Here is a 19,465-nt window from a genome sequence, read left to right on the forward strand (position 1 = left end):
GCATATGCCAGGGTCATTGTTTACACTATGTAGACAAGAGAGGCTCTCACATTAACATAGCTTCCACCTCTCATTTAGGTGCTTAATTAAGTGGACAGGAGAGTGTTCTCCTCGTGTCCTATTGTCTTTTCAGCAGACCTGCTAAATTGATGCCCACTGCGTAATTGGCGTAGCAGCCATTTGGTCCCTAGTGAAGGCAAGGCCCTATGTCATAATGGGCTTATAGCCCCTTACATCACTGAAGGAAAAAAATGCTGATGAGAAAGGTAAGCGGGGAGTACTTGGAATTGGACAAATTTGTCAATGGCTTCGGGATAAAAACTTGTCGTATGAACATGTCAATGGAATAATTTACATTACTGTAAGAATGACTGTAAATAGAGGGATCATCTTTAAAACATTTCCAAATGTCTTAGGTAAATAATGTGAGATCAGATTTACACTGGTAATTTAATTCACTAGAACTGATTTGAGGATACCAGTGTAAACATTTGGTGTAGGCAATATAAAATCACCAAAAGAAACTCTACAGTGAGATGACTTTGATTTTTATGGTTAGCATTGTTTGAAAGTTGGTCTGTGTGGGGAAGGTCTCCCAAGATGAAATCACAGATGATGCATAAGGTGTTGATAGACACCCATCCTATTTCACTACTAGACCCCAATATAATAGTAGGCTCTTGTAGACCTAGTGCAGCTCACTTACCAATAGGAAAGCTGGTCTATATTGGTTTTTCTATGCCACAGATCATCTTCTGGCTCCTTGATGTTAAAAACAAGATGAGGACTTCTCCTGTCTACATCAGTAACCAAATTATGTCTGCCTCAGGTGTGACTTACTAGGCCTCTCACTCCTTGGCCATGTCTACACTGCCCTTCGCTTTCAAAAGGGGCATGCAAATGTGGCAGATCGAAAATGCAAATTAGGCAGTGATTTGCATATTCAGCACCTCATTTGCATAGCAATGTCCACTCACTGTTCCAGAAGTTTTTGAAAACCAACATAGCCATGTAGACAGGGTTCCTTTGAAAGGAAGCTCCTCTTTTGAAGTACCCTTTCTGATTTTTTTTCCAGGAAGAAGGGTGCTTTTGAAAGCAGGGCTTCCTTTCAAAGGGACCTCATTTACACATCTGTTTTGCATTTTAAAAGCAGCTCTTCCACAATGACAATGGACCACTATTATGCAAATGAGATGCGGAATATGCAAATTACTGTCTCATTTGCATTTTAATCTGCTGTGTTTGCATGCCCCTTTTGATGGGGATGGGCCAGTGTAGAAGTAGCCCTCGTGTGCCCAGGATCTGGTCCAAAACTTTTATAAAAGACTAACTGCAGTCAACATCTGTCAAACACAGCACTACAGCTCTGGAGAGTGGTTTATTGCTATATTTTTAGACTGCTATCAGAATGTTGTGCTAATGACACTATATTTTTGGTTAAGAAGGCACTTCTATTTGTGACATGCAAGAAAATATTTGATTGGGGAATGAGAATTATAGCTATTTAAAACATCAGAGTGCAGAAGAACAGCATGTTATTGTTAATTTTTAAACAATCCATCAAGGTATGATGCTCCATATTTTACTATTACTAACATTCTCATTCACTTCACTTGCAGATATCCAGTTCACTGTGTGGTCTTCTTGAGTTTTTAAATGAACTATTATATCATAAATCTGAAGCAATTTCATGCATATGAAAACAGACAGTGACTGAATTCCAGTGTTCATTGCAATTGGTTTTTGGACCCCTCTTTGAATATATCATAATCAGATTAAACAGAATATAGAAAAGGGGAAAATCCCTAGACTGAGGGTGATAATCTTTAAAGAGAGGCTATAGAAACAGTGGATTAGAGTGGTACAGAGACTGTTGGTCAGTGCTAATTGTAAAATACCGAGCTTTGTAGTTGAAACTGACTAATGTGACCTTCGGCAATGTAAATTGTCGGAAACCTCTATTTTGTTTCCTGTAATTTGTAAAGTGTGAAAAAGATAGGAATTGAGTTAAATTAAAAGCCAGTTGCAGAGCAGTGCTAAGTGAACCAATTTATCAACTTTGCTAATTGAAAAACTCAGTTGTCTTTGCAGTCCAAAAAATACATAACAGTTCTGTCATGCCAAGTTCATTAACCCACTCTCCTCCTGTGTGTGACAGGGAAACAGAGTGCCAGATTCTCATTTATCTGACACATCCAGGGTATACTGCTATGCATTCTTCTTACACTGGCTGACCATTGTAAGAAGACAAACGGGGTGGGCAGTAAACTATTTTGAAACAGGTGCTACCCCTTGTGGAATGAGCTTTACCTATTTCAAAATAAGCCAACCGCTATTTTGAAATTATTTCAAAATATCCTTTGTGCTTGTCTAGTTAGTGTGGGGAGGATTTAAACCCTGGCTTACAGCAATCTGAGTATTGGTATAGGTGGGCTCTAACTCTCCTGCACATGATGCTTGCATTGTAACTTTGCTGAATTCAAAACAAAAAGCAGTCAAGTAGCACTTTAAAGACTAGCAAAATAGTTTATTAGGTGAGTATTTTGCTAGTCTTTAGAGTGCTACTTGACTGCTTTTTGTTTTAATAGTGTATAGACTAGCACGGCTTACTCTGTGTTACTATTTGTTGAATTCAGAGTGATTTCATTCCTATGAAATGCAGAAAACGAGTTGAGTTTGACTTCTCCATGCTATGGTTTAATCAAATGCCTTTCAAAGTTATGTTTAAGATGGAGAGACTGTTAAAGCTTTTAGTTCAGTGCTGTTCTCCTTATCAGAAAGAGAAATTAAGCAACAGTAGATCTGACGTTTATTCCTACCTGCATACTAGCCCCTGGGAATCTCTGCATAAAGATCTTCCTCCTCTTCACAGAAAATTAATGATGTGTGTCCCCACTTTCCCAGGATCTCAATTAAAGACCTCTGGGGTTGGGGGTTGGATTCCTACAGTGGATGAGAGTTAGAGCTAGGGAAGACACCCTTCTTTTCCAGCAAGCCTACCCAAGAACTTGTGTGGTATTACTTTCTGTGGAGGCAACTCTGCAGTGGAGAACTCCACTCTAGGGGTTTCCTCTTACACTGGGGGCAGCTGTGGCCAGGTGAAGTCACTAGCAGTGAGGATCTGGTGGAGGCATTATGTTTCTGTGGGGCTGGCTCTGTTTGTGATTTGGGAATGCACCTGTGGTCAGTTCTTGTGGGAGGCGAGGCGTGCACTCCTAATCTCCCGCAACAAGATTTGTGAGCGGAGAAATCCCTTCCTGGAGATTAGTGGATGGAGATTAGTGCAGTCTGAGCCTTGGATGTTATCTTCCAATCTGCATTGCAAACGGCCCGCTGTGGTTCAAATGCAGCTAGCCTAATACTAGGCTAATTTGCCTCAGACTGTCTCTGTGTTTAAAATCTGCTCCACAGAATCCGAATTCTGTAAAAATGCTTAGATGTTGCTGGGGCAGGGCTGAATACCAGAACTTCTGCAACCTGGCTTGCACTTCCAACAGTCAGCCACCTGAATGAAGGCACCATCAGTTCATTGTTTGTTAGGCGGCTGAACAACGCTGCAGACTTATTGCTTGTTTTAAAGAAAATGAGGAGACCATTGGGAGGTGGGGCTTTTGGCTGCAGACTCTGCAGTGTAGCTGTGGAAGAGGATTCTTTACAGCAGCCAGGGAACCATGGTATTTGAAGGAACAGGCATATTCGCCTGCTAAACTGAGACTGTGTAGGGGAAATTTCCTATGTCACTGGAATCAGTTCTCGCTTTTTAGTGTCTCAATTCATAATACATTTACTTCAGGCTTGCTTAGAACTTGGCAAGATCTACACTCAGCACCCATGGTGGATCATTTCTTTAGAGCATCCTCCTTATAGGGAAGCAGAAACATGACACACTTTCCTGGGAGCTGCAGGGCTGACAGCCTCTATGAGCCCTGGGGCAAGGTGTGTGTGTGTGGGGAGCTCTGGAAGGGGCAGGGCCAATGGCGTAAGAGGTGGGGCCTATGGCAGTCGGCCTTTAGCGCCGCCTGGACCATGGCACTGGACCCCCCACTCCCTCAAAGCAGTGCACAGCGGTGGAGCAGTGGTGCCAGGGCACTCCAAAGTGGTAGTGGCCAGAAATTCAGGTCCCTTTGAAATGCCGGGTCCTGTCAGCAGGCCTGACTGGGAGCAAAATATAAGGATCAGACTAGGAAAACATCACCAGTGTAGGTGTGCATGGGAATGAACTTTCTACCCTCTCCCCGACTGAGGACACTCACCATTTCAAACCTCACATGTCTAAAATTGTTAGCGATGCTGGACTCCCAAGAAGGGGGCGAGGTGAGAGTCAGGTTAGGTCCTGCCCCTTTTGCCCCAGCCTACAGGGCAGAGCTGGTGATGGGCAAACATATATGCAGTACAAAAGGTGGCAGGGCTACTGCTGAGGTATTTGCTCCGAGGGAGGAATGAGGATGCTTTATGTATCTGGCAAAACAGAAGTGGTTTTTGGTTTGGTCAATATCTGAGGGAATTCAACCTATGTAAGCTAATAGCAGCCATGTTCTTCTGTGCATGGCTACAGCTACACTAGAAGCATGTCGACAGATGTTTCAGTTGGAAGAGATTTTCTGACAAATTGTCTGTTGACAGAGAGCATCCGTACACTAAAACAAGCTGAACGAGCGCTCCACTCTGTCAACAAAACACATCTTGTGTGTGAACATGCAGTGAATTTTTTTGACAAACTGAGCTCACTAGTGTAGCCATAGCAGGTATATTTACCAAACATTTTACTAGTGCTGCAGCACCTAGGTCAGATGCAAACAGCTGGAAGACAGTTCTGCAATTGTTGTTTACGTAGGCTCTAAGCCCCATTGTTATGAATCGACTATATGGAATACAGATACAATACCACTTGAAAAAGATTGTTACTGGCCTCTGTTGTAATTGTAGTTTTTTGAAGTGTGGGTGCAGCTGTGTTTTCCACAACCAACAGTCCATTCCCTCTGCACTGGCATCTTCAGCCCTGGATTTTGGTGTGAAGGAACTGATGGGGGTCAGGCAGCCAAGTCCCTGGGAAGGGTTACAGAAGTGCTTCCCTGATGGGTACTGCTAAGCAAGGATCTCTGGCTTTGGTGTGTTGGGCACACACACTCTGGAGTGGAACTCATGTGCCTGTACTCCAAGGATCATCTCCATTCTTTGAGATGTGGGCACAGACATAAGTCTTTTTTACAACCATTAGCCTACTTTTCCTCCTTACTATTTCTAAAATATGCATTTTGTCCCTCAACACGTTCTTTTTTCATCCCTCTTTTCTAATTCTGCCTCTGTTTCTCCTCACTGGCTGTTTCTCTTAATCCTGCACTCGGGTTCTCTTATTAATCTTTGCCACGCTTCTTTTACCTTCTTGCCCTAGCCTTTTCTAATCTTTTCATTCCATAGACTATAATGCAAGAGTACTGTGTCCCTCCCAACACGCTCTTATCTGCATTGCTTGCTTTTCAGGACATTTAACTCTGTGAACAATAGTTCATAGTTTGAGATATGCCATTCCTGTTTCTCATGAGTATGGACTTTTTCTCCCTCTCCCTACTTCAGAGGAACCATCTCTTCTTTCCACCCAAGCATACTCCGACTTAACTCTCCGTTACTATCCACCCCCCTCTCCTGAGTCCTCCCTGACTTGCAGCCTCCCCAAGGCGACATCAGTGACATCTGACACTGATGCATTCTGAAACGTCTCTAGCCAATCCGAAAGAGCAACAGACTTTGGAGAAAACAGGAAGAGAATTAAATATACTTAAAAATAATTCCTCCATCCAATGCCCAAGCGGTGTCTCCTTTTTCTCGTATTACAAATGACGATTAATGGTACAGAATGCATAGTACAGAATGTTATTTCTACAGCATAGCTATGTAGCAGTGTTACACTAATACATTAAGCAATTTGTGAGGCACACCAGCTGGGTTTGCACAAATCAGTTAATGTGTAGCACATTACTATGCTTTAGAAACTACGATATAGACAAGCCCTTAGACAGCCCTAATCCTTTCTTCCTCTCTGCCTACTGTCAAGCCCCTGATCTCTCATTCCCACCTTCCCATTATACCTTGCTCCCCGCCTCTTCAACCTGTTGTGGCAAATGCAGAAGAGGAAGAATTAGTTCCTTTGCAGAATGTTTCCTGGCTTGCAGGGGAAGAAGCCTACTGAATTGTTGAGACCTCAGAGAACTGGTGAGTTCCTCGGGAAGCTTTCAGTCTAAGGGCCCAAGAGTTTGAGCACTTCCAGCAAGTTGCTGAGCTCTCAACTCCAACTGAAACTACCCTGCAAGAGCAGGCCCTCAGATAGACGTCACAAAGATATGTAGCACAAGACATTTTTCTCTCTCCCCTGGGCTGTCTGTCCTTTGGGAGTGACCTCCTGAGACTGTCAGCTCTCTGAAGTAGCAGCCTGTCTTTTCGGTGCTTTACAGACAGGGAAGTGCAATTTTTGCATGATCTGAGTCTGATTCTGTTATCTTTACTGCAAGTAGTGTCTATGAGAAATTCTGCTGACTTGAAAGGGAATACCCTTATGTGCACTGAAGGTGTTGATAGGATCAAGTTTGCAACAGGGACGATCACAAATAACTTTGTGACTCAAGATATTTAAATGTCTGTTTTGAGTGGAGTATGGGGAGCACAGTAGAGCTTGCAAAGTGTATGTGTACGATCTGCGAGTGTTCAAACATGAAATTATCTACAAGCAAACCCTTATGTGACTGCAGAGTGATGCATAATGTTGGATTTTTTTTTATAGGGACCATTTGTTATACAGAAAGCCTGTAGGAATTTTGATTTGCACCTCAGACGTATTTTATGCTTCTTGGATACTTCAAATTTTTGAAATAAACAAAATAGAAAATTAAGGAATCGTATCAGAGTCCTTTGCATATGTTTTAAATCACTTGGTAGAACTGGCAGTCATTTTAATTTGAAGTGTAAACTCAGGAGCCGTATGCGAATGTGAAGTGACATACCTCGCAGTTGGCAATGATTTAGAAAGCCGAGCTCGTGAGATATCCATTTTTCTCTGGAGGGCTGACACTGGGGTTCCGACCATGCCACAAAGATTTATCTGTGTTTCACCAAGTATGAAAAATATATGAACCACGGGGCATGCAGCTGATCCCCCCCGAAAAGCCATCAAGCCTCCTCCATTAATATCAGCATGCTCGTAAATTTCCAGAATGCACTGGAGTAGGCAACTTTTGCCACTGAACAGAAGCTTCCAAAGTTTCCCTTGCCCCCTGTAAATCCAGCAACACTCTATAAAACAGGTTAACTGCACATGGACTTAATTACACATGACACTTTAGGAAATAGAGGGGTTCACAATTTTAAATTGGACAGGGTGGAGTGGGGTGTCCAAGCGATCAGAAAAGACAATGAAATTTGTCACTGTTTAAATTGCTATCAAATCTCCAGTGTTGACTCTGAGCAGTGGGAAATGGCATGTAGAATCCTGGCTATAGATTGGGTCTCCTCAATCTCCTTCAGAATCATCATCCTGGGTAATTTCCATCTTGCTATCTTGCTTCTTTTTTTTTTTTGGCTTCAGAAAAATAATGCTTCTATTTATCATAATATTAATTTTCTTCTGCTCTAAGGAACGCTACATTGGAAGTCGGGCTATTCATTTTGGACTCTTCCGTGGCGAAAATAATGCATTTGCTCTCCATTTGCTTTGGTTTTTCAAGTATGTGGTTACCAAGAAGTCAGGCCTTTATTTATTTATTTATTTATTTATTTTTTAAAAGATTGTGCTTGGAAGAACATGTACATCTTCTTGGACCCCCAGGAGCAGTTTCTCCAAATCAGGGCTGAGGTACAGTGCTCAGCTATATCTGTCCTGTGGGCAGAGTTCTGTTGCTGAAGTTGTCATCCAGCTCTTTTCACAAGTAGCAAAAATTACCTTTAGAAAGAGAAATGAATGCAGAATGTGAAATGTAATAGGGCAGCCCCAGCCTTACACAAATAAATGCTTTCAGCTAGTCTGTTGACTTTCACTATGAAAAAAACCCACCAAAACCTTCTTCCTCCATTCGTCTTCCTCCAGCCTTTTTCACTGCCTCCCTCTCAGCTTCCCATGGAGTCCTGAGAACAAGCATATTGGCATTAATCTTAGCTCTACAAAACAGTCTTGTGAAAAAGGAAAATATAATGTGATCACCTCCTATTTCTTTGCTGTTTCCCTCTTGATCAAAGGTTGAGCTGTCAGTCAGGAATGCTTGAAAATGAATCAGTAAAGCTCAGGAACCCCCTGCTTTAAAACGAGTCTCTTTCATTCGCAGCAAAGCTCAGATGGTTCATTTTGACAGTATTGAAGTCAGCAGGAGGATCTTTCAAAGCTAATCAGTAAAGTATAAGCCTATTACGAGAGCACATTTATCCCTTGCTGCCTCCTTCCTCCAGAAAAGCAGTCCCCAAATCTGTGGAAACAACACGTAACATATACATAAAAGCTGCTATGACTTAGCTCTCCCGTTATTAGGTCAGCAATGCCACTGATGAAGTGTTCCCTAGATCACTGAGCAAAGACACACAAATTCTCCAAGAAATTCAGCAACTAATTTGTCACAGCTAGAGGGCATAAGATACATTACGACAACTCCTGTATCTTAGGCTCTCCCTGTGACTCTTGAGGCCATCTCAAGCCATAAAAAGTTCATCTTGATTTCTGATTTTTTCATCTTGATTTCTTTCCACAATGTATCTAAACTCATTATCCGAAGACATGTGACAAAGGTGGTGCTTTTTTATTCAAGGTACACTGGAGATCTTTCATAGGCTGTTTAGTACTGACTATAGCTTGGGTTTGCAGTTATCATGTACGAAGAGCTGGCTATTTGGAAGAATTACAAGCAAGTGCTGCCACTGTGTTCAGAGTTTTGGTTTTAGGTTTAAACCAGAAATAAAAAAGCATATTAGAAACACTATTTTTGTGCTGTTTCTGCTCTCCTCACTCTTTTGCAAGTTTTTCAAGGGAGAGAGAAAAGTGGAATGGTGCACATATATATGTGAAACCCCAGATTGACTCAATTTGCGAGGAAAAAAAAAGCCTCCTCCATCTTGAATCAAACCAAAGCTCCAGTTATGTAACTTCTAACTTCAACACCAACATAAACCTCTGCATTGTCAATGTGACGTGTGGGGGCTTCCTTTGGAGTTGAGTGGTTGACACCTGGAACAACTGGAAAGTATTTAATTATAGATGCTATTAAGATTGGAATGTTTGTGTCCTTGTTTCACAGTTTGTAGAAGCACTTCTGATAAGAGACTGCTATGCACACTGAATGTCTATAATGTTTATATTCTTTAAATGATTTTAAGCTTTCAACAGTTACCCAACGAATTACAAAAAACAGAAGCTTGGAGATTTTCAGGTAAACGATTCACCAGGCAGATAGATAAAGATTCAGGGAAATAAGCAACACAGATAGGTAAGCAGACGTTGCATAACAGAGCTGTAATCAGGATCATAAAAGGGAAGAAATTATGAAAAATTGAGAATTCTCCAGTAGGACTCCAGTGGTCGTGCTACAACAGAATAGACCTTTTCATTTAATTTATTCTCTTGGGAAAGTTTTTGAGGGCCTCTATCTCCATAAAAACACTCTTGGATTATAGAATGACTAATGTTATGCTCAGTCATTTCTGCCAAGAAAGGGAGTAAATATTTATAGCAGTACTGCCTTTTACAAGTTGGGAAATTCAATATCTGCCCATTGTTTTTGTAATGCCATAACAGCTGCCTTGAAAGACAGCACCTGTTAATTGTATTTGCTGTCACACCCGTTTTCATTTGATTATAAGGAACGGGAGGAATGAATAACCTTTGGTTTTATTTTTCTTAATATACATAACATAATCTATCAGAAAGAAAAGGATCTTTGTAAACTTTGAGTTATTTGATTTTTGACCTTCCATTGTTTATTAATTAAAAGTGCTAGTTAAAGGACAATATATATGCAATATTTAAGTTTATCTGGTTTCTTAGTTTTAAGGTAATTAAAATACATCTTGGCATATAATAAGAAATGTAAATCTTGACACTTAGTTTTTTCAGCCTCTGTTCAGTGATGCATGCAAGGAACAGGACACAGAATGTCTTCCAAAAATAAGATGGTTCCTTATGCATCATGTTGACAGTTTACTCTACATGTTATACATCCCTGCCATGTTTAGAAATCTGCAGCTTCTCTTCTTTCCTTTTCAGATGGAAATAAATATGTTTGAGAATCTTGTTTTCGTCAGTTGCATGGAAGCCTCCACAGAGAGCAAAAAGGAGGGCAGCTAACTTGCTATAACTTATGTCACTGTCAAGCCATTGTAGTGGTTCTCAGAGCAAATGTCATGAAACAAGTCACGATCCCCAAACTGGTTGTATATTCTATACTAAGATTTCATTAAGCAATCATCAAGTGTGAACTCTTCAAGTTCTAGAACAGCATTAACATGGAGTCACAGAGTGTCTCGTTGGGTCTACCTTCCCACCCAGGCAAACTGTGCACCATAAATCATATCAATACTTAGCTTATTCCCAGTCCCAAAGGACCATCACTCACCCCAGCTCAAGTGCTCCCTAGATCTCACCAAATACTTGTAGCCAATCCTATAGTAAACTAACTCAAAGTGTATTAACTGTGAAAAAGAAATGAGACTTATTCACAAGGTTAAAGCAGGTCAACACACACACAAATGAGATACAGTCTTTGGTTCAAAAAGTTAATGGTAGCCGCTATAATATGCAAACTTTATATATATTTTTAGGGCACTGGTTCCCAATCTTTTTTGGACCAAGACCAATATTCCCTCTAATCTTTTCCATCCATGTGCAGAATAAATATTTTATGTGCACTGAGGCATATGCAGATGTACACCACTAGTACAAACAAAAAACCTAGCTATGGGCATTCTGCTTATGAGCTGGGCAGCACCTGAACTTCTCCTGAGCAGCTGCCCCCATGTACATCTTAAGGGAATACTGATCAGGACCGCTTTATAAACAGTGATGGCTAGTCCTGACTCATTAAATAAGTTATGTAGAAAACACACAAGTACTTCGGCCCCAAAATTCTTATTACCCACTACATACAGTAGGATTAATAATAATAAAGCTAAAGCAGCTCAATAGTCAGCCAATTAAAAGCAGAACTTGACATCAAAAGGAACACATTAACAGTATAATAAATCCTAGGTTCCACTTTACAGCATGAGATGCCTGAGCTCATTTCTCTTTGATGAGTTTATCCATGTTTGGTGTAATTGTAGTCAGCACAATGTGAAGGTTGTATTCCACGTCCAGGATGTTCCTTTTTTTATTCTTCAGGGGACTCAAGGCAGTTTCACAGAAGTATGTTGTACTGAAAGGACAAATGATTCTAATAGTAAGAGAAGAATATTCTCCAGCAGAACTGCAGCAAAATTGGGGAAGGCTCATTTCAGTGTATTTTATTTTTCTGTAGACTGTGATTGCAAGATAACTCAAACAACTGAGATTCTTGTTCCACAGGTAGACTCATGTTTTCCAGCACAACTCCAAACGCATCCTGTATCCTTTCTGCACCCTTCAGCAGTTCACCTGGATAGCAGTCACGAAATCTTGGGGGCAACTGAGTTAACTGGGTAGTGGAATATTTCCTATTTTATTGTTTTTAGAGACATATTAAGAAATGTATCCATCTTATCATTTGAAGCATGTTTGTTCCACAGATAAGATTTTTTTTTTAAAATTATTATGTAGCAATTTGCTCAACGCAATTGTGACCTCAGCCTTGTACGGAAAGAAAGATTCAGACAATTTTGCTGATAGAATGTCTCTTCCAGGCATGCAGTATGAGAGAGTAATATGTTGTTATTGAAGTGCTCTCGTAGGGGAGGCTTTGTTTCTTCAAGAAAAGCTGCCAACTCAGGTTTAAGTTGGTATACATGAAACAACACTTTTCCACAGAACAGCCAATGATCCTCAGTATGGAAAAGCAGATGTTCAGGAGCACTGCCCATTTCCTGACCCAAAACTTGCAAGCATCATGTATTCTTGGTATTATGGCTGATGTAATTCAGAATTTTGACAACATCTTTAAGAGGCCGGAGACACAGATACTGTCTTTAGTAGCTCATGCTTTTCTGTGCAGGAAACAGCGATTCCAAGTTGTAACGGATGCTTTCAAGAGAATTCTTTGAATGGCTTCTGAATGTTTCCCTGTCACTGAAGCATCAGTTGTAACACTGATCACCAGCTCTCTCCCACTGACTCTAAGTAATTATCTTTTATAACAAATATATCAGCAGCTGTAATAGATACAGGAAAATGCACACTAAACAAGTACTGTTCTTGAACATCGCTTTCCCATACATGCCTCACAAAAACCACCAGGAAAGCACAGTCTGATATATTTGTAGATTCATTTAATTGTCAAACTAAACAGCTGCTTACTGAGAAAGGATCAGTTATTTGCTGTTTGTCTTCTACAGTTTCACAAATTCTTCTCTATCTTATATCATTGGAAAGAGGGATCATTTTAATTTTTTTGCAGCTGAGTCACCCAACTCTTCAGTGCAGAAAGTAAAATTAACTCTGTAGTGCTGGCGTGAGCTTTTTAACATTTTGCAATGCGGTATGCAAGACAAGAGGCGTGCAACCCTTGCTGCTGGGCAATAGATATGCATCAAAGTATTATTTATGATTCCAAAGCTTTTGTTGTTTAAAATCAAGAACCTTGTCTTTTTAACCAGAGTGCTTTGTCGCCAAATGCCTATTTTCCTTTGATGGTTTTAGGCTTTCATTGCAAATCGTATACTGTGACTTGTGTTCACCATTTCAGTCTTCACCAAATGAAAACCCAAACTTCACATAAGCAGCATCATACCTATGCCACCTTTTCTTCTTAGGTTGTCACAAATTCCTACCTTCACTAGTACTTGCAGTTGTAACAGGAGAGTTTAAAAATATATCCATTTCACCAATTAAAGTTTCACTTTGTGATCAATACACAAACTCGTCACTCAAAGTTTTACAGAACACACTCTGTCCTCTTAACTTTACGCATATTGCATTCAATGGGTGGATCAGTAACACGTTGAATGGGTCATGGAAGTCAGGGAGTCCATGCTTTTGCATGACTTGTGTTACTTTAGTCCCAAGTGACAGGACTTCAGGTTCAGTCCCGGATGGCAGGGCACAGGCAGTTATGACACATTCACTTTGGGGTCATGACCCATGGGTTGAAATATGCTGCTTTAGGGCTAACCCAAACTAAACAGTTAGGGAGCTCTTGCCTACATTTAGAAGTCTTTGCCCTTCAAACTTCAAGCAGCATAAGGATATGATTTGCCTTAAAAATGGATTTTATTCTCTTTCTGTAGCACTGAAGGCCTCCTCCCAGCTCTCTCTCCCCACAGGGCAGAAGCCCCTGCTCTGCCACCCTGCTGGAGGGCAGAAGCCATGAGCCCCCCTTCTCACTGTCTGGTATATGGAGAATGGAGTGAAGGGGTGAGGGATGGGGTGGGGGACTCTGCAAGGTGCACTTTTGGCCACCCCTGCCTTGTAACCTGAGGTGCAGACATTACCAAGGTGAATACATGCAGAGACCTACAAACATTTTATAAATTCTAAACAAAGAGAGTGTGTAACTCTCTCTGTTTTAAGACTACAAACATATAGACAAGCCAGAGTGGTCCCCACCTATGTCTTTGTAAGTGTTCAATGAGGCTCAGGGGCCAGCGTCACAGTCACTACCCATATCACCAAACCAGGTTGACATTAACTAAAATATTGGGTGACATTCTGATCCCATTGACATCTATGGCAAAATTCTTATTTGATTGAATGGGGCCAGGATGTCACCCATTGCATCTACAGAGTCTGATTTTTTGAGCATTTGTGCATCTCAAGCCTGGTGTGGTGATGGAACCACTTAATGACTCCTATAATTTCTTATATTTAATGTTATTCCCTTTTCGTTTTCAGAACTGTAAAATGCAGCAGGTACACACACATACACAGGTGTTTCAGGGCCTGCTTCAGTGCCCACTGAAGTCAAAGTACAATCTCACCATAGCCACAACGGGCTTTACACCAGGCTCTTTTCACTTTGTTTTGTTGAGATAACGATCCTTTAACCTTTAAGCTCTTCCAGGCTTTCCATTTAGTTTCACTTCTCATATTCTACATATCCTCTTCCTCAAGTTTTTTAGGTCTGCCTTTTTGAATACTGTCATTTGAATTTTGTTGCCTTCACTTTTGCACATTCTTATGAGCAGACTCTGCCATTCTTGCTGCCAGTGAGTAATGCACCAGCAACCTCACTGTTCTCAAAGGTACTACTCACTGTGAGTTAAGAGTGGCAGAATTGCTCAACTCCATAATGCAATGATCATTGACATTGGTTATTTACAACTTCCAGCTTTCAACAGTTCATATGCACACTTACTGGTATGTGCCAAATAGCACCTAAAAGAAGTCATGGAACATGGAGACACAAACAGAGCAGGATTAATTAGAATGTGTGTCTTAGAAACACATTAAGACTCATTGGGGAGGTCAATATATATGTAAGGAGTACACAGAGGCACACTGTAGGGAGGTACAACCAACTTGAAGAATGAATGTAGGCGACACTGTTCCTGAAGTCAAACTATCATCTGTCATGTTAATGGTCAAAACAATAAAACACACAGTAATCATGGACAGATGTGCAAAGCAATCAAAACTTGACCAATAAATCCCTGGATTTGTTGTCTCTACCTCAATTTTGTTTTAGGCTGTGTCTACAATAGCCTCCTCCTTTGAAGGGGCCATGGTAATGAGCCCCAGTGGGCCATTATGCAGCACCTCATTAGCCTAATTCTCGTCGCAGGAACTTTGAAGTTAGCAACTTCGAAGCACTGGCATGCTGTGTAGCCACGGCCACTTCAAAGTACCCGTACAACTTCAAAGTTCCCTTACTCCCAAAAAGTTCACCACTCTGGCTTGCCTATGTATTCTGTTAAAAAAGATGGAGTAATATGATCTCTTTGTTTAGAATTTATAAAATGTTTGTAGGTCACTGCATGTGTTCACCTTGCTAAAAAAGTTTGGGAGTAAGGGCACTTCAAAGGGCCTCCGGCTACTTGGCTTGCCGGCACTTCAAAGTTGCTAACTTTGAAGTGGCCACAGCAAGACTTAGCTTAATGAAGTGCTGCATATTCATTGTAGCACCTTGTTGCCATTCCCCACTTGGGCTGATTACCATGCCCCCTTCAAAGAAGGGGGCTAGTGTAGACACATCTTGACAGGTGGCCACGTCAGTTTGTGTCAGTGAAACAACAAGAAATCCCGCAGCACTTAAAGACTAACACATTTATTTGGGTATCTGACAAAGTGAATTTCAGCCCTGAAAAACTTGTGACCTAAAACATTTATTGGCCTTTAAGGTACCAAAGGCCTCCTTGTTGAAGGTACCAAAGGTGGTTAGTTAGCAGATCTCACAGATTGGTACAGGAGATGAGAAGTATTTTGCAAGCAATCTTTAATTCCTTATTTTGCTACTTCACAACAATAATACTATGTTAGAACTGAACATCTAGAATTTCATGAAATAAAGAGTGCTTGCCATAGGAAACAGTGATCTGAGCTTGCACACACTTTCGAGGATGCTTAACTTTACTTGTGCGCTAAGTTCCACTGAAGTCAATAGCAGTACACACAGTAAACTTTTATACATGCCTAAGTGTTTGGGGGACCAGGTCCTGGGTGGGATTTTCACACTTGCTGCTGGATGCTGCCAGTATCAGGAAAAGCAGCCTAAATACCAGTTATTTGACTCACTCTGGCAAATCCATGTTCCTTTGTCTGATGGGAAGCTTGACAATTCCTTTCAAACTCTCTCCATTATACAGGAAGCATTACCTCTCGGCTTGTAAGCATTCAGATGTAAACACAAAGTGAGGACACAAGCTGAAGTGTAGTATAAACACACCCTGAATTTTAATCTCTTTGCCTGGTTCTGTGATCCTTACTCATCCAAATAGTCATTCTTCTCTGAGTGGTTGTAGTGAGGTGGGATGGCCTCCCACTGAGTCAGAAGGTGAGGGATCGTTCTGTGAACCCTGGTGGTTGGAGCCAGGGAGTGCTTGCTCCTCCAAGGGGACACAGCAGGAAGTGTAAAGGGTGGAGCTTATCCACTACAGGAGACAGACGCCTACTGCCTGCTCCTGAATTGGGAGAATGTAACGGACTCCCACTGAGCTGAGGACTGGCCAGAGCTGCTGGAGCCAGTTGCTGACAAAGGCATCAAAGAGGTGGTGGATCTGCCGGTGGCCTTCTACCCAGATGAACTGGTGATCCCTTATTTATCCGGGGGCAACCCAAGGGGAAGATAGGAAGTGGCCCAGGGGCAGCTGACCAGAGTCTGGCTATGTTGCTGCTGGAGACCTGATCAGTGTGTTGTGGCTGGAACCCCCACTGACCGAGTGGTAGAATACTTGGCCACTGTTACGGACCTCAGCAGGGACACGGTGAAGACAGGAAGGCCTATGTCCCCACACTTCTGCCATCCTACTCCAGGGGTGGCAGTCCCCCCTCTCTAGGCCAGTGCACCTGCATTGTCAGCCATCTGCCAGACCTAGGATCCCCAACCCTTTTGCTGCTTGGTCCTGAATACGGGCTTGACCACAGCCTCTCTACTGCCCTGCCTTGGCCAATGGGTTGGCATAATAAGTGTGTGTTTGCTACTCAGCCCTGAGTGCAAGCCTGGGCCACAGATTTCTTACTACCCCACCCTGGCTGTGGGCCTGAACCCATAACTCTTTGTGCCTGTCTCTGGTTGCAGGCCAGAGACCCCAACTGACTACCATTCTGACTGGATGACTGTCTAGAGCCACAGGCTGTTTGTTGCTAATTCCCAGAATATGGGCAAAACCTAGTGATATAGTGAGGCAGAGTGACCTCCCACTGACCAAGAAGGGGAAGGAACCACTGCTAACCCACCATACTAGTCCAGGTGGAAGTAAAGCGCTACTCAGAATAATGTTGACAGAATTAGGCCTTCTAATGCAAATGCAGTTTCTGCAGTGCAAGCATTTTCTTTCTTCTTACCGACACTCAATGAACCACTGGCGGATCTGCTCCTGAAGACTTTCCTTGATGTCAGGACCTTCCATTTCTCTCAGGTAGGTCTTGATGGACACTAGCGCTTTCTCATACTCAGTCTCGTGCTTCCCCTGGAGCTCACACCTCTTGGCTTCCACATTCTGGGCACGTGCTACTGAAGCACTAATCCTGTGGAATTGAGGAGGTGGGTTCTGAAAGTGGAGAGCGAAAATGAGGTTCAAAATAGAAGCTAGAAACTGAAGAAACTTAATGTGCGTTGGAAGTGTTGGGCTGATATTCATGTTCTCTAAGCCCTGTTTTATGAGTGAAAAATTAAAAACAAAAAATAGAGGGGGGAACTCCTCATCGTAAAAAGTGCCTGGATGCACACAATGGCCTATTGTTAGTGCTTCAATCTTAATTAATAAAATTGCTATGTACAAAAACAGTCCTTCCAGCGTGGGATCCTGGGATCTCAATGAGACAGGTGAGAAGACTGCTGTGCACCAAATGCCAACTTTATCCATGTCAGGAGGGTGCCAGATATTTTTTAATTGAATTCTCAAATGTTTGGATTTCCTAGTGGTTCTTTTTAATTAGACAGCATTGTTTTTAATTTGTTGAGTTAAATTTTTTATATGTGCTGTTTGACCAGTTGCTTCCTGGTATTCTGTGGCAGCTGGTAAAAATCCTTTAGGAAATGCACTTCCCTTGAGTGAGACATAAATTAATACATACAAATCCAAATGCTGTAAATAAAAAAGAAGCTCCCCAAATTTCCCATGATTGGATAGCCCTGCCAAGAAGAACTTTAAGTACATAGAGTGCAGAATAAAGTATTACAAAAATTAATAAGTTCAGCTCTCTGATTTTATGTATACCTTTTAGGATATAGACAAATGAAAGACTTTCATTTGTTCACTCAAAGAAGTATGAAAAACATCAGCTATGGAGTTGAGTTAGGTCTTTACTAGGCTGTATTCTCCATTTGGTGATCATTTATAAACTTAAAATGTGTTCCTCCTAGGTCAGTAAGTATTTTCCAAGGCCGAGAGTAAAAATAATAGATTTAGAATGGATTCATTGAATTAATTACATTTATCTTCTAATTTAAACAAAAATTGTGAGTTTGTCACATTTTTTGAGGTATTTAGCACACCGTGTGCCAAGGATGAAGAGAAGAATAAATGCAAACTGGGGGTACGGTATGGTGGAAAGGAAGGTTAGATCATTTATTGGGACACAAGAAATTGTATCTCCCAAGTTAAGGTGGCTGCCTTATGCAAAGCATATGGACAGCTAGCTCTGTGACTATATCATGCAGAGTAAAATACAAATCATATACTTTCCCCTGACATAATTTGTAACTATATCCAACTCCTTCCCAACTCCAGACTTTCTTCAATGGCCGGAGCCAAAGGCCATTGACTCATAGACTTTAAGGTCAAAAGGGCCATCATGATCATCCAGCCTGACCTCCTGCACATCACAGGCCACAGAACCTCATCCACTCCCTCCTGTAACAGGTACATTAGTGCTGGCAGAGTTACTGATGTCCTCTAATCATGATCTAAAGCCTTGAGTCACAGAGAATCCACCATTTTCTCTTGTTCAAACCCTGCAGAGGAAGGTGAAAACCCCGCAGCATCTCTCCCAAAGGAGGGCGACCATATCTCCCTGTCCCAAATATGAGGGGTGTCTCCTCCAAGCACCGGGGAGCAGGGAAGGAGGTGGCAGCTGCCGGCCTTCCTCTGGAACCCCAGGGAAGCGGCAGCTGCCAGTCCTCCCCTGGAGCCCCATGCTTACCCATGCTTCCTGGAGGCTCAGGGAAGTGACTCCTGCCAGCAGCTGTGCCTGTGCAGCTGCTGGTGGAAAAGGGGAGCCCAAATATGGGACAATTCATCCCTTTTAAAAAATAAGTTCGGGCTATCCCGCTCAATATAGGACGGATGGCCACTCTATCCCAATGTGACCTGAAATGAATGGGAATCTTTTCCAGTGACATAGAGGAGATTTAGCATCAGGCTGTATGTTCTGTTTGGTCTACCACTGTATATGATGTCACAGAAAGTCCCAGTCCCAGAGAGTATCTACGAGAAAAAAAGAGCAAGGCCTCTACCCAAGCACTGGCCAGCTTCTGTTTAGTTTCTTTTAGATGTTTCTCTTCAGATTTGGACCTGATTCCAGTGCTTCCTAACACATGTAGACAGAAAAGATGTCCAGCAAGTACTAAGTAAACTTCAGTTTCAGCATATATAAAATGGGCTTTATGCTATATTAGAGATGTCATCCTCATCAGGCTCTGATTCAGGATAGCAGTTAACCTTTTTTTTGTATCTGAACAAAACTCAAGTGACTTACAACAAAGTGATACAC

General features: G+C 41.8%; 1 protein-coding gene and 1 long non-coding RNA gene across 4 annotated transcripts in view; both read right to left on the reverse strand.

Annotated features, from left to right (window-relative positions):
- DRC11 (dynein regulatory complex subunit 11) overlaps window positions 1-19,465 on the reverse strand; it is a 101,841-nt gene that overhangs the window by 54,868 nt on the left and 27,508 nt on the right. For all 3 annotated transcript variants that reach the window (XM_075001435.1, XM_075001437.1, XM_075001438.1), the window contains one exon: window positions 17,096-17,301. In XM_075001435.1, the coding sequence (XP_074857536.1) occupies window positions 17,096-17,301 (206 nt within the window). The remainder of the gene's footprint in view (window positions 1-17,095; window positions 17,302-19,465) is intronic.
- LOC142017187 (uncharacterized) lies at window positions 7,832-8,271 on the reverse strand. Its single transcript, XR_012646477.1, has 3 exons — window positions 8,189-8,271; window positions 8,042-8,112; window positions 7,832-7,930 (listed from the first exon to the last, which is right to left on the reverse strand). It is a non-coding gene; the product is annotated as an uncharacterized LOC142017187 (long non-coding RNA).

This window comes from Carettochelys insculpta, chromosome 8 (genome assembly GCF_033958435.1).
Source record: "Carettochelys insculpta isolate YL-2023 chromosome 8, ASM3395843v1, whole genome shotgun sequence".
In the NCBI taxonomy this organism is placed as follows: Eukaryota; Metazoa; Chordata; order Testudines; family Carettochelyidae; genus Carettochelys; species Carettochelys insculpta.